Source organism: Molossus molossus, unplaced genomic scaffold (genome assembly GCF_014108415.1).
Source record: "Molossus molossus isolate mMolMol1 unplaced genomic scaffold, mMolMol1.p scaffold_m16_p_5, whole genome shotgun sequence".
Taxonomy (NCBI): domain Eukaryota; kingdom Metazoa; phylum Chordata; class Mammalia; order Chiroptera; family Molossidae; genus Molossus; species Molossus molossus.
The window spans coordinates 93,186,706-93,198,798 of NW_023425388.1; the positions used below are offsets into that span (position 1 = coordinate 93,186,706).

Sequence of the window (12,093 nt, forward strand, 5' to 3'; positions counted from 1 at the left end):
TTTGCTTACTACTGTATGTCTCAGAGCTTAGTAGCTAGCACATAATGGGGACTCAATAAATATTTGCTGAGTGAAAGTTTAACAATGAATAGACAAGAACATAAAAGTCAAAGGAAAAACTGAATGGAAAATTAATGTTTTAAATACTTGAATATAGGCTTTAATTAAAATGTGGGCTCCATGACAATAGGCATTTTACTTCTTGGTAAATATAAGAAAGGATAAAGAAAAATGTTCAATATAACATTCCTAATTTCAATGATTCTAACACACATTTTTTTCATATTTGTATAACTCTAAAATCAGAATATGTTGTATATTCAATGATATCTCAAAATCCATGTCAGCCTGGTAATGGTCATGATGTAGTTCTCATTCTCCTTGAATGGACAGTCAAAGAGACAGCATGGAAGCTCAGAATAAAATTCCAGACAAGCAGAGCACGTTTTTAACTCTTGGGAACCAAAGGTATGAGATAGGTAACAACACCTCTGAGGCAGGAGTAAAAAGTTGGCTAAACAGAACCATAAAGCCAGGTTAAACTTTTAAAAACCAAGTACCAATGGCTTTTAGTTCTGTTATTATTTTAAGAAATGCTACATCACCAACACTTTTGATATCACTGAAGATAAAAAGGCATAGAAAGCAGGCATTGATGACTGAGTGGAAAAGCAAATCTAGACTCAAATTCTAAATGTGAAGAAGTTTTAGATATACCTTACTTGGCCAATTAAGTTTGTTTATAATTTTCCTGTATGCACCAGAGTATTAAGTCTAAAACTTGCTTTCAATAAATATAAAATAAAAATTCTAGGTGCAAGAAAGCACTGCATGACTTTTCTGTGACTCTGCTGATCCCCTTCCTAAAGGTGGACAACAATACTCATGGTTGACCATCAGCCTTTCTAGTTAACACCATAGGAATAAATGTAAGACACATTGTCTGAACACTTGACCCCTAGGGGGAGCTCAAAGTACATCTTCCTTGGAAGTGCTGATGAGATACTGCCAAGGACACATTAGTGAGCCACACAGTATTAGGTATTTCTTTCTAAGTAAATGGTAAAAAGATCAAATGTTCTTGCTATCTACAGGAAAGGTCTTGGATATATTTTACTCTACTCTCTCACAGAGAATGCAAAAAACATCTGCCTCCTATCTAGAGGAGGCCATTGAAAAAATAGATGAAAAAATCAGGGTACAGCCAAGGGGAAAAGTGGCATGAGACAGACAGCTTGAGTCTAGGTAAGGGCTGAGATCTTCATGGGGCTTTGAAACCAAAGCCCGTAGCAATAAAAAATGAGTATATGTCCAGAATGTGTTTAGGAAACTACAAGGGTGGTGGCAATAGGCTCTGGTATAGCAAATGTAGAACTGGAATCTTATCTATGAACTGCTTACAAATATAGCTAAAAGTTCATTTTAAGAATTTTTTTCCTGACAGTATAACAGGATCCTAAGCATTGCCACCTTAGTAAATATAAAAACTTATAAGCAATACGTAAATAACCAATATACATACTATTTTTAGGGGAAGAATAAAGGCCTGTTTTAGATATAGACAAAATGTGAAGCAGTAAATAGTTTTACCTGGAATGATCCAAGAATATCCTTTAAAGGCTCTTCATAAAACTCATCTCTTCCAAAGAACAGCAGCAACTCAAAGAAACTCCTAGGAAGAATAAGTGAACAATAACTTTCATTGCTTCTTTGACTTTTTGCCCCAATTTAAATGAGTCTCAAGAGATAACAGTTATATAATCAGCTATCAAGTTTTAAAATAGCTGGTTTTGAAACATTACATTGATCATTTAGGATTCATGTTATGTATTCAGTAAAATTTTCAAAGAAGTGTCTTCAAGGAAAACACAAATACACTTAAATTCTAGAACTACAGAATGAATAATTACATTACTTGTGACTACTAGTTCACACTACAGAAAATACAACAGGACCCCAGATGGCAAAAATGTGCCTACACAGTGAAAACGATCTAAAATGGGCATATACTCCTATTACAGCAGGCCCCAGAAAAAATACAAAATCAAATTTATTCAGAAGGATTTAAGGAATGGATGAATAGACACTAAAATATATTAGTGAGTCACCATGAAACTCTCAGCCAACATTTATATTGTAGCAGTATCACCAAATATGTATCTAATTAATGACATATGGATCCTCAAACTCTAGACTTACCTTAATTATCATTATCCCACTCATAACAGACTGCCCCAAATCCTCATTTTTAAATAAATTATTTGGAAAATACTGTTACTAAATAGTTTATGTGCCTTTAATAATTGATTAGTTCATAGAGGAAGAAATATAGAGTTATTTCCTAATCATGAACATGGAAAACTATGAAATTATTATATATTACTTAGCAATCTTAAATGACAAATTCCTCAAAATCTTTACATTTTAATTCATGTAGAAGATACTCAACAAGGATACCTAAAGTTGTATTTTTATAAACACTTTTAACCTTTAATAAAAATTAATCATTAATAAAGATTGAACATTTTAAATGCAAATTATGAAACTGTATAATTTTTTAAAAGTATATAAAGACCTAAACATTACACAATAATTACAAAGACTTCTAAATATGGCATAGTAACTATACCCCATTAACTGATATTTTTATAAATTTGACTAGTTAAAAATTTTTAATGTCAACAGACCAAGAACCATAAAAGCAGTCTAAAGCAAAATGATACACTGAGAAAGAATCTTTGCCGATTTCTTTAATTAAAAAGATTATACAAGTAATTTTAAAAGTCAACAACCCAGTAGAAAACTGGGAGAAAAGAAAGACTACTTCACAGAAAAGAAATGCAGGTAGATTATTTTTCAAATATAAAAAGATGTCTAATTGACTCAAATTAAATAAGTAAAAATAAATAAAGATGAAATACCATTTTCCTTAATATTTATAAAAAATGAAAATATTCATATATTCTATGATGGCTCTGATGTGGAAAAACAGGCTTTGATATTTTGTTGGAAGGGTGAAAAATGGTACTACTTATTTTAAGGGCAACACAGTAACAGTCATCAAATTAAAAAATTTTTTTTTCTTTATTGATTTTAGAGAGAGAGGAAGGGAGAGGGAGAGAGAGATAGAAACATCAATGAGAGAGAACATCAATTGGCTACCTCCTGCATGCCCCCCACTGGGAATCTGGCCCACAACCTGGGCATGTGCCCTGACTGGAAATCAAACTGGTGACCTTTGGGTGCATGGGTTGATGCTCAACCACTGAGCCACACCAGCCGGGCAGTCATCAAATTTTATTTTTTTTTATCCTCACCCGAGGACATTTTTCCATTTTTTGCACAGATAGAGTGGGAGGGAGAGAGAGGAAGAGAGAGAGGGAAACATCGATGTGAAAAGGACACATCGAGTGGCTGCCACCCGCACGACCAACCAGGGCCGGGGACAAACTGCAACCGAAGTACGTGCCCTTAGCGGGAACCGAACCCGGGTCTCTCCGGACCACAGGCGGATGCTCTAACCGCTGAGCCAAACTGGCCAGGGCAGTCATCAAATTTTATTTTATTTATTTTATTTATTTTTATTTTTTTTTATCCTCACCCGAGGATATTTTTCCATTTTTTGTACAGATAGAGTGGGAGGGAGAGAGAGGAAGGGAGAGAGAGTGAGAAACATCGACGTGAAGGGACACATCGAGTGGCTGCCACCCGCACGACCAACCAGGGCCGGGGACAAACTGCAACCGAAGTATGTGCCCTTAGCGGGAACCGAACCCGGGTCTCTCCGGACCGCAGGCTGACACTCTAACCGCTGAGCCAAACTGGCCAGGGCCAGTCATCAAATTTTAAATGCACATATACCATTTGACTTAGCAACTCTACTTACAGGAATTTAATCCTCCAAATATGTACACATACCCTCAAAGATATGTATATATAAAGATATGCATCCAGAGATGGTTTGTAATAGCAAAAGAATGGAAACATACTAAATAACATACTAAATGTCTACCCCAAGAGACTGGGTAAATTAATTACAATACACCTATACAGTGAAATTTAATGAAAATATTAGGGAGAAGATACTTAAACATCTATATGGATAAGGAAAAAATTCCAAGATATATTGCTAAGATGCACAAATACATTACATTATCACCTGTATAAAGAAAGGGAGGGAGTAGAGGGCACATGTACCCGCAGTGTGTACTGTCAGACCATTCTAGAGGGATATGCAACAGACTGATCAAAGAAGTTGCCTATACATAGGAGAAACAGAAATTAGAGGTCAGGGATGAAAAGGAGAATTATGTTTCAATAATAACCCTTTGCAATTATTTATTTTACTATAAGTCTGAAAAAAGCCCCATGAATGAACCTCTGGAATCTTCTCCATCCCTATTAACAAAGCATTAATTCACATCTATGTCATCATTAAACTTCTAACAGGCTTTCTTATCCTCAGTCTCGCTATTCCACACTTTCCAAAAACCCATGTCTGCCAATGTTATGGTTCTAAAACAATGATCTCAGTACTTTCAACTTTAAAAACTGCTGTATGGATGTACATCTAAAGCAAAGACCTTCAGCTGACACACTTGTTCTGTTTGGATAAAATATTATTTTAAAATATTTTAGTCAGTGACAAATATTTAAAAACTGTGATGTTTCAGATTAAATATAGATTTCTTTGAGCTCCTGAAAAACAGGAACCTCCTGTAACACAGGGCTTGCATTTCTCCATGGCAAATAAGCTGAGTGGCTAAAGGGGAAGAACCTTCTTTCCAATTTGCCAGTCTCTGCCCACCTATCCAATACAGTGCCTGCTTGTCCTATTTTTACTTAAATTGCCTTCCAATTCTATTTAGGTATTTGAGACCACTGATCTAGAGCAGGACATTCAAATTCCTTATCATGACATAAAACCTTCATGTCTAATCCAAAACTGCTCTCCACACATAGCTTTCACCATAAATTCCATGCTTTTCAATCACAGCAAACTCTTCATACCCTAAAACTCCCACACTCTTAAGGTCTTCGGATCTGTTGCTTCCTCAAGACCTATTTATATACTTTCACCTAGAAACTGGGCCTAAAATTCCCTTTCTTATGCTCTGTGGACAAATAAATGGTTGATTCTTCTGTACCGACTTTGCATGTATCTCTATTATGCTGAAAATGGAAGTGTTGTATTTGCACCAATTGTACTGAATTAAAGAAGAGAGAGATGGAGAGATTATTAGTAGAAATGAAATGTGCTATGACAATAAATTTAGAGATCCGTATGCAGACCAACATGACCTTGTAGAGTCAAAATATGCATAATTGTATATCTGCATATGTGAACATAAAAGGGGAGCCAACATTTTTTCCAAAAGAGCTAAATCTCTGCATGCCCCTCTATCAGCTACCTCAATAATAAGGGCCAACTCCATGATAATTGTATTAATGAGAAAGAACACATGCAAAATAAGTAAAGAGTAAACAAAGACAAAACAACATGGTCTAGCTAGGACTGTCTTAGGTTAAGATTCAGCTAAGTCAATATGTATTTATGCAGCAGTGAAATTACTAGTTGGGGGGTGATCTAGATTATATGTAGGAGTAGAAACTTCATGTTCATGCCTGTTATTTTTTTATTGACTAGTAATGTAAAATATCATCTAAATGTTTCGAAATCAGGTTGTCTAGTCCTCAAGGAAGAACATTCTATAAGGGGCAGGGTAAATGAGTCCAAAATAGAACAAAGTAGGACCTAAAAATATACATAGCAGTCTAGAGCTGGGCAGGCAAACTACTGCCCACAGGCCAAATCTGGCCCAAGAAAGGCCGTTTCTGTATAATGCAAGTTAGCCATATTTACATTGTTTTTAAAAATCAGGAGAATATTTGGTGACAAGTAAACACTACATGAAATTCAAATATCATTATCGATAAATAAGATATTGTTGGAATATGACCACACCCTTCTATTTACATATTAACTACGGCTGCTTTCACACCACAGTGACAGAACTGAGTAGTGGCAACAGAGACCTTATGGGCTAAGCCTAAAATATCTGGCCCATTTGCTCACCTATAGTCTAGAGCCACACTGGGTTTGAAACTCAGCTCTACCACTCACTATACATGTGACTCTAGGCAAGTCACTAGGCCTGTTTCTTTTATAAAATAGAAACAATAATAGTAGCTACCTCTTGTAAAGCACTTAGAACAATAACTGGTAGTGCTATATGTGTTTGCTAATAATAATACAGTACAACTATTTTTATTGTTAACATTGCCATCCAGGTTCCCTTCAGCAATCTAAGGAAACACAGTATCTTCACAGATTGGTCCTTCTCAGCTATGCATATGTCAATTTTGTTGAAATATAAGACATTAATTTTTCTTAACTTAAATTACAAAGATTTTGCCCTGGCCAGTTTGGCTCAGAGGTTAGGGCATCAGCCCGCGGACCAGAGAGGTCCAGGTTCGGTTCCCACTAAGGGTGCATACCTTGGTTGCAGCTTTTCCTCGGATGGGGTTGTGTGGATGGCAAGCACTCAATGTGTCTCTCTCACATCGATATTTCTCTCTCTCTCTTCCTCTCTCTCTCCCTCCCGCTCTATCTGATGATAAATGCAAAAATGTCCTCGGGTGTGGATTAAAAAAATAAAAATAAATAAATTACAAAGATTTATTTTTAAATCCTCACCCTAGGATCTTTTTCCATTTATCTTCAGATAGAGTAGGAGAGCGAGAGAAAGAGAGAGAGTGAGCCATCGACTGGTAACCTCCCACATGACCCCGACCAGGGCCAAGGACTGAACTGCAAACAAAGTACATGCTCTTGACTGAAATCGAACCTATGACTCTTTTGTCCACAGGCTGATCCTCTAACCACTGAGCCACACTAGCCAGGGCTAAATTATAAAGATTTTTAAGATAACAAAATTCATCAAAAGGTTTCTTTCCAAAAAATATATTACATTATAATGTTAGTAACAGTGTTTAATGTTGAATGTTTAAGATATGTTTGCATAATACAATATATATTTAATGTTTACTATGTAATAACATATATCAATCAATCCTCATCAAAACTCTGAGTTAGCTACAGTTCACTAACCTAAATTAATTATTCAAAATAGAATCACCTAAACAAAATGTTTATATATAAACATAAAATATTTATAGTAGGGTAAATACATTATAAATGGTATGCTTTCTAGATTATAAAAAATTCCATATATAATCATACTTGAAAATTTCACTAAATTATGATACTTAGCGAAAATTTCACTAAATTATGATGCCTAGCTATCTAAATACAGGAAACCCACTTACAAACAGAGAGTGTAATATAAAGAGACAAAGAAGTGGAAAATACATACAAGAGTTAGAAACACAGGAATGTACTGTACAAGTCTAACATGGAGAGAGAGAATGAGGCAAAAACAACAACTGGGCAAGAATTTTCAAAACCAAGGAAAGATACTAATTATCAGATCTAAGAAGCCCAAGAAATACCAGTAAGGATTAATAAAAATATATCTACATCTAGGTAACCAGGGTAAACAATAAAATACCAAATATCAGAGCAATGTATAAAACAACCAGAGAAAAATATAGACTGTTCACAAAGAAACAGAAATTTAAATTAACAAGAAGGGTCTAGGACACAAATATATATATACATAGGTCACAAAATTTGACAGCATGAATTCATAGTAATAACTAATCTAGGCTTTAAAAAATATATAGCAGAAATACAAGACATAAATAGCATTTAAGTTGGAATGAGAAGCTTCAGTATTAGTGTTCCAGTGTCTAAGGAAGATGAAAAGCTTATAAAGTACACATTTCAATGAGTTAAGCACTAAATTCTCCTTAACTAATTTATAAATTTATATAAAGTAAAAGTGCCTTTAATTTTTTTCTGGATGTACACAAGTTGATTACAAAGCTGAATATCTAAGAAAAACATGAATCAGCAAGGGTAATGAAAAAGGAACTAACCACTATTAAAACATTTTGTAAAGCCTCTATAGTTGAATCTATGAATTATACTGGCACATGGACAAATAGCCTAATAACATCATATAAAAAATCCAAAATTAAACCAACTATATGTCAAAAATGAATATATGACAGAAGCTGTATCTCAAATCAGTAGGAGAAAAGTTGACTTCTTCATACTGAATAGCCAAATGTTAAACGACAGACTTGATTCACTCCACCTTCCAAACATAAGAAAAATCTCAAAACAGCCCAGCTGGTGTGGCTCAGTGGTTGAACATCGATCCATGTACCAAGAGGTTGCCGGTTCAATTCCCCATCAGGGCACATGCCCATGTTGTGGGCCAGATCCCCGGTGGGGGGCATGTAGGAGTTAGCTAGTCAATGTTCTCTCTCATTGATGTTTCTCTCTCTCCCTTCCTCTCCCTCTAAAATCAATAAAGGGGAAAAGAAATTTTTTTTAAATCTCAAAATGGATCAAAAACTTTAATATAAAAAAAATTAAACATTTCAAATGTCGGAAAAAAAATCCCATATAATGTGGTAATGGAGAACTCTTAACTATGATTCAAAATTCAGAAGCAATAGAGGAATACTGATAACATTTAATTACATTGTTATATATCTAAAAATATAAAGTAAAAGATAAATAAAAAATATACATTTGCAACTTACAACACTAGAAGGGGTTAAAAATATACCTAATACATAAAAAGCTTATAAAAATAAGAAAAATCCCAACTTACAGAAAATGGGCTTGAGATATACACACAGGCAGCTTATGTCAATGAAGTACAAATGGTCTTTAAGGATATGCAAAAAGATGTTCAATTTCACTCACAATGAGAAAAATACAAATTAAAACTACATTGAGGTACCATTTCTCTGTAGCAAAAAATCAAGTCTGACAGTACAAAACTGCAGTGAAGTCAGAGGTAAATAAGGCCTCATTTCATTGATAAGAATGCAAAACAGTACAAGCCGTATAGAGAACTTAGCAACTATTTAGCTAACTTACATATTTATTCATCCTTGACACAGACTCTAGGAACTTTCCCCAAAATCTACTGGCAAAAAAAACCAAAAAGATGTATGCAAAGGAAAATTAATCACAGCATTATTTGTGCTATGAAAAAAATGGAAACAATTCAAATACCTATCATTAAAAGACATACTGAATAAACTATGGTTCATCTACAAAATAGAACACTATGAGTTATAAAAAGAAATTTAGACTATGTCTATATCACTATGGAGTGATATCCAAGATATATGGACTATTAAATTTAAAAAATCAGAGTAAAGTATGTATCTGTGTATCTAAAAAAGGGCATTGAGTATATATGTTAGTTACATCTTGCTTTTCTATCCAACCAATTTCTGTTTTTTAATAGGTTTAGAGCATTTACATGTAACTTTTTATATGCCTGGGTTAAAACCTACTATCCTAATAGTTTTCTATTTGTCCTGTTTATTGTTCTGTTTGACATCTTCTTCCAGCTTTTTTGGATTGAGTAATTTTTTGAATCCACTTTATCTTTATATTTACACCTTTGTATTCAACTTATATCCTATGGTTGAAAATATATATCTTCAATAAGTCCCAGCCTACCTTCAAACAATATTATCTGCTTTAGGTACAATATAATAATCTTTATGCTATTTTTTTCATTAATTTTAATTTAAAATGCATTATAACCCAAAAGTACTTCACAATTTTTATTTCAGTCTTGGCATTAAAATATTACCATAGCCCGGCCAGTGTGGCTCAGTGGTTGAGTGTCGACCCATGCACCAAGAGGTCGCCATTTTGATTCCCGGTCAGGGCACATGCCCAGGTTGTGGGCCTGGAGGGGCATGCAGGAGGCGGCCAATTGATGTTCTTGCTCATCAGTATTTCTCTCTCTCCCTCTCCCTTCCTCTCTCTCTAAAATCAATAAACAAAAAAAATATATATGACCTATAGACTGGCTGCCAGTTTTTGTAAGATTTACTGGAATACAGCCACATGCATTCATTTTTTTTTTTTTTTTATCCTCACCCGAGGACATTTTTCCATTTTTTGTTCATATAGAGTGGGAGGGAAAAAGAGGGAGAGAGAGAGAGAAACATCGACGTGAAAGGGACACATCAAGTGGTTGCCTCCTGCATGACCCTACCAGGGCCGGGGACAAACTGCAACCGAGGTGCATGCCCTTAGCGGGAACTGAACCTGGCTCTCTCTGGACCACAGGCTGACATTCTAACCACTGAGCCAAAGTGGCCAGGGCACATGCATTCATTTATATACCGTCTATGGCTGCTTTGGTGCTACAAGAACAGAACTGACCAGTTACAACAGATACTCTGTGGTCCCCAAGTCTAAATATCTGGCCCTTTAAAAAATGTTTGCCAACTCCAGTTTTAGACAGTTATGTTTCAGTGATTAAAAATAAGAAATATTCAACTTAAAAGCATGGTTCAGTTTTTACTATTTCCAGTTTTCTTCATTTCTTTGGGTAGATTTTCTGTCTGGCATCTTATTTTTGATATATTTTTTTGTAGTTCAGGTCTTCTGGGAATGAATTATTTCAGTTTTTGCTTCCCTGAAAACATGCTTATTTTTCCTTCTCAAATTGAAAGTTAATTTTTTTTTTTTTTTGGCCTGACCGGTGTGGCTCAGTGGTTGAGCGTCAACCCATGCACCAGAAGCTTGCCAGTTCAATTCCAGGTCAGGGCTCATGCCCAGGTTGTGGGCCAAATCTTCAGTGGGGGCGTATGCAGGAGGCAGCCAATTGATGTTCTCTCTCATTTATGTTTCTATCTCTCTCTCCCTCTCCTTTCCTTTCTCTCTAAAATCAATATAGAAAAAATATTAAAAAAAGAAAGAGGTTCTATGAATTAAATTCCCTCTACTGAAATATCTAGCATGACTTACATTTCCCTAACTAGATCTTGACTGAAATAATCTATGTATCTTAAAATAAAAAAGGAAACAAAAATAAATTTATTGATGACCATTTCCTATAAGACCAACAGAAAATTATTTCTTGTCTCCCCATGTCCCAAAATTAAAATGGAAAATTTTCTTCAAAATATCGTACTTAAGAAAACTATAATCAAAATGCTACAGCCAACGTGTCATAAATTATTTATTTATTTATTTTTAAACAAAGATACTTTTTTTTTTTTTTTTAAATCCTCACCCTAAGATGTGTTTATTGATTTGAGAGAGAGAAACATTAATGTGAGAGAGAAACATCGATTGGTTGCCTCCTGTACATGGTCCAGCCGAGGACCAAACCCACAACCTAGGTATGTGCTCTGACTAGGAATAGAACCTGCAACCTTTTGGTGCATGGGATGATGCTCCAATCAACTGAGCCACATACTTATTTTTATTAAATATTTTAAGAGATGTAAGTTTGTCTGGGTGCCTTGATCCTGTGGGATTTTTGCTTGTCTATTGAGCTATAACTGACATTTAACATTATATTAAATTCATGTGTACAACATAATATTTCATACATTGCAAGATTAATGACACAAGGCTAGTTAACATCCATCACCACACAGTCACAAATTTTCTTCTTGTGATAAGATCTACTCTCTAACAACTTTCAAATTTCAAATATACAATGCAGTATTATTAACTATAGTCACCATGCTATACATTAAATCATACTGAACTATTATTTTATAACTGTAAGTTTGTTTTTAAAAATAAATTTTTTTTCCTTCACTGATTTGAGAGAGAGAGGAAATGAGAGGGAGAGAGAGAGAAACATCGATCGGCCGCCTCCTGCATGCTCCCCACTGGGGATCTGGCCCAAAACCAGGGCATGTGTCCTGATTGAGAATCACACTGGGAACCTCTTGGTGCATGGGTTGATGCTCAATCACTGAGCCACACTGGTCAGACTATAACCGTAGGTTTGTACTTTTTGACCACCTTCAACCATTTGGCCCACCTCAACCCCACACTATGGCACCACCAACCTGTTCTCTGTATCTGTGTTTTGTTTTGTTCTAGATTCCATATTTAAGTGAGATCACATGTTATTTGTCTTTCTCTGTCTGATTTCACTTAGCATAATGCTCTAAAGGTCCATG

At 35.0% G+C, this 12,093-nt stretch overlaps 1 protein-coding gene across 4 annotated transcripts in view; it reads right to left on the bottom strand.

The window, feature by feature from the left end:
- Positions 1 to 12,093, bottom strand: part of ZNF654 (zinc finger protein 654) — an 85,326-nt gene that overhangs the window by 36,643 nt on the left and 36,590 nt on the right. For 3 of the 4 annotated variants that reach the window (XM_036243841.1, XM_036243840.1, XM_036243839.1), the window contains one exon: positions 1,591 to 1,672. In XM_036243841.1, coding sequence (XP_036099734.1) covers positions 1,591 to 1,672 — 82 coding nt within the window. Of the gene's footprint in view, positions 1 to 1,590; positions 1,673 to 4,159; positions 4,260 to 12,093 lie in introns of those variants that run through there. The other variant, XM_036243843.1, reaches the window with a different exon arrangement.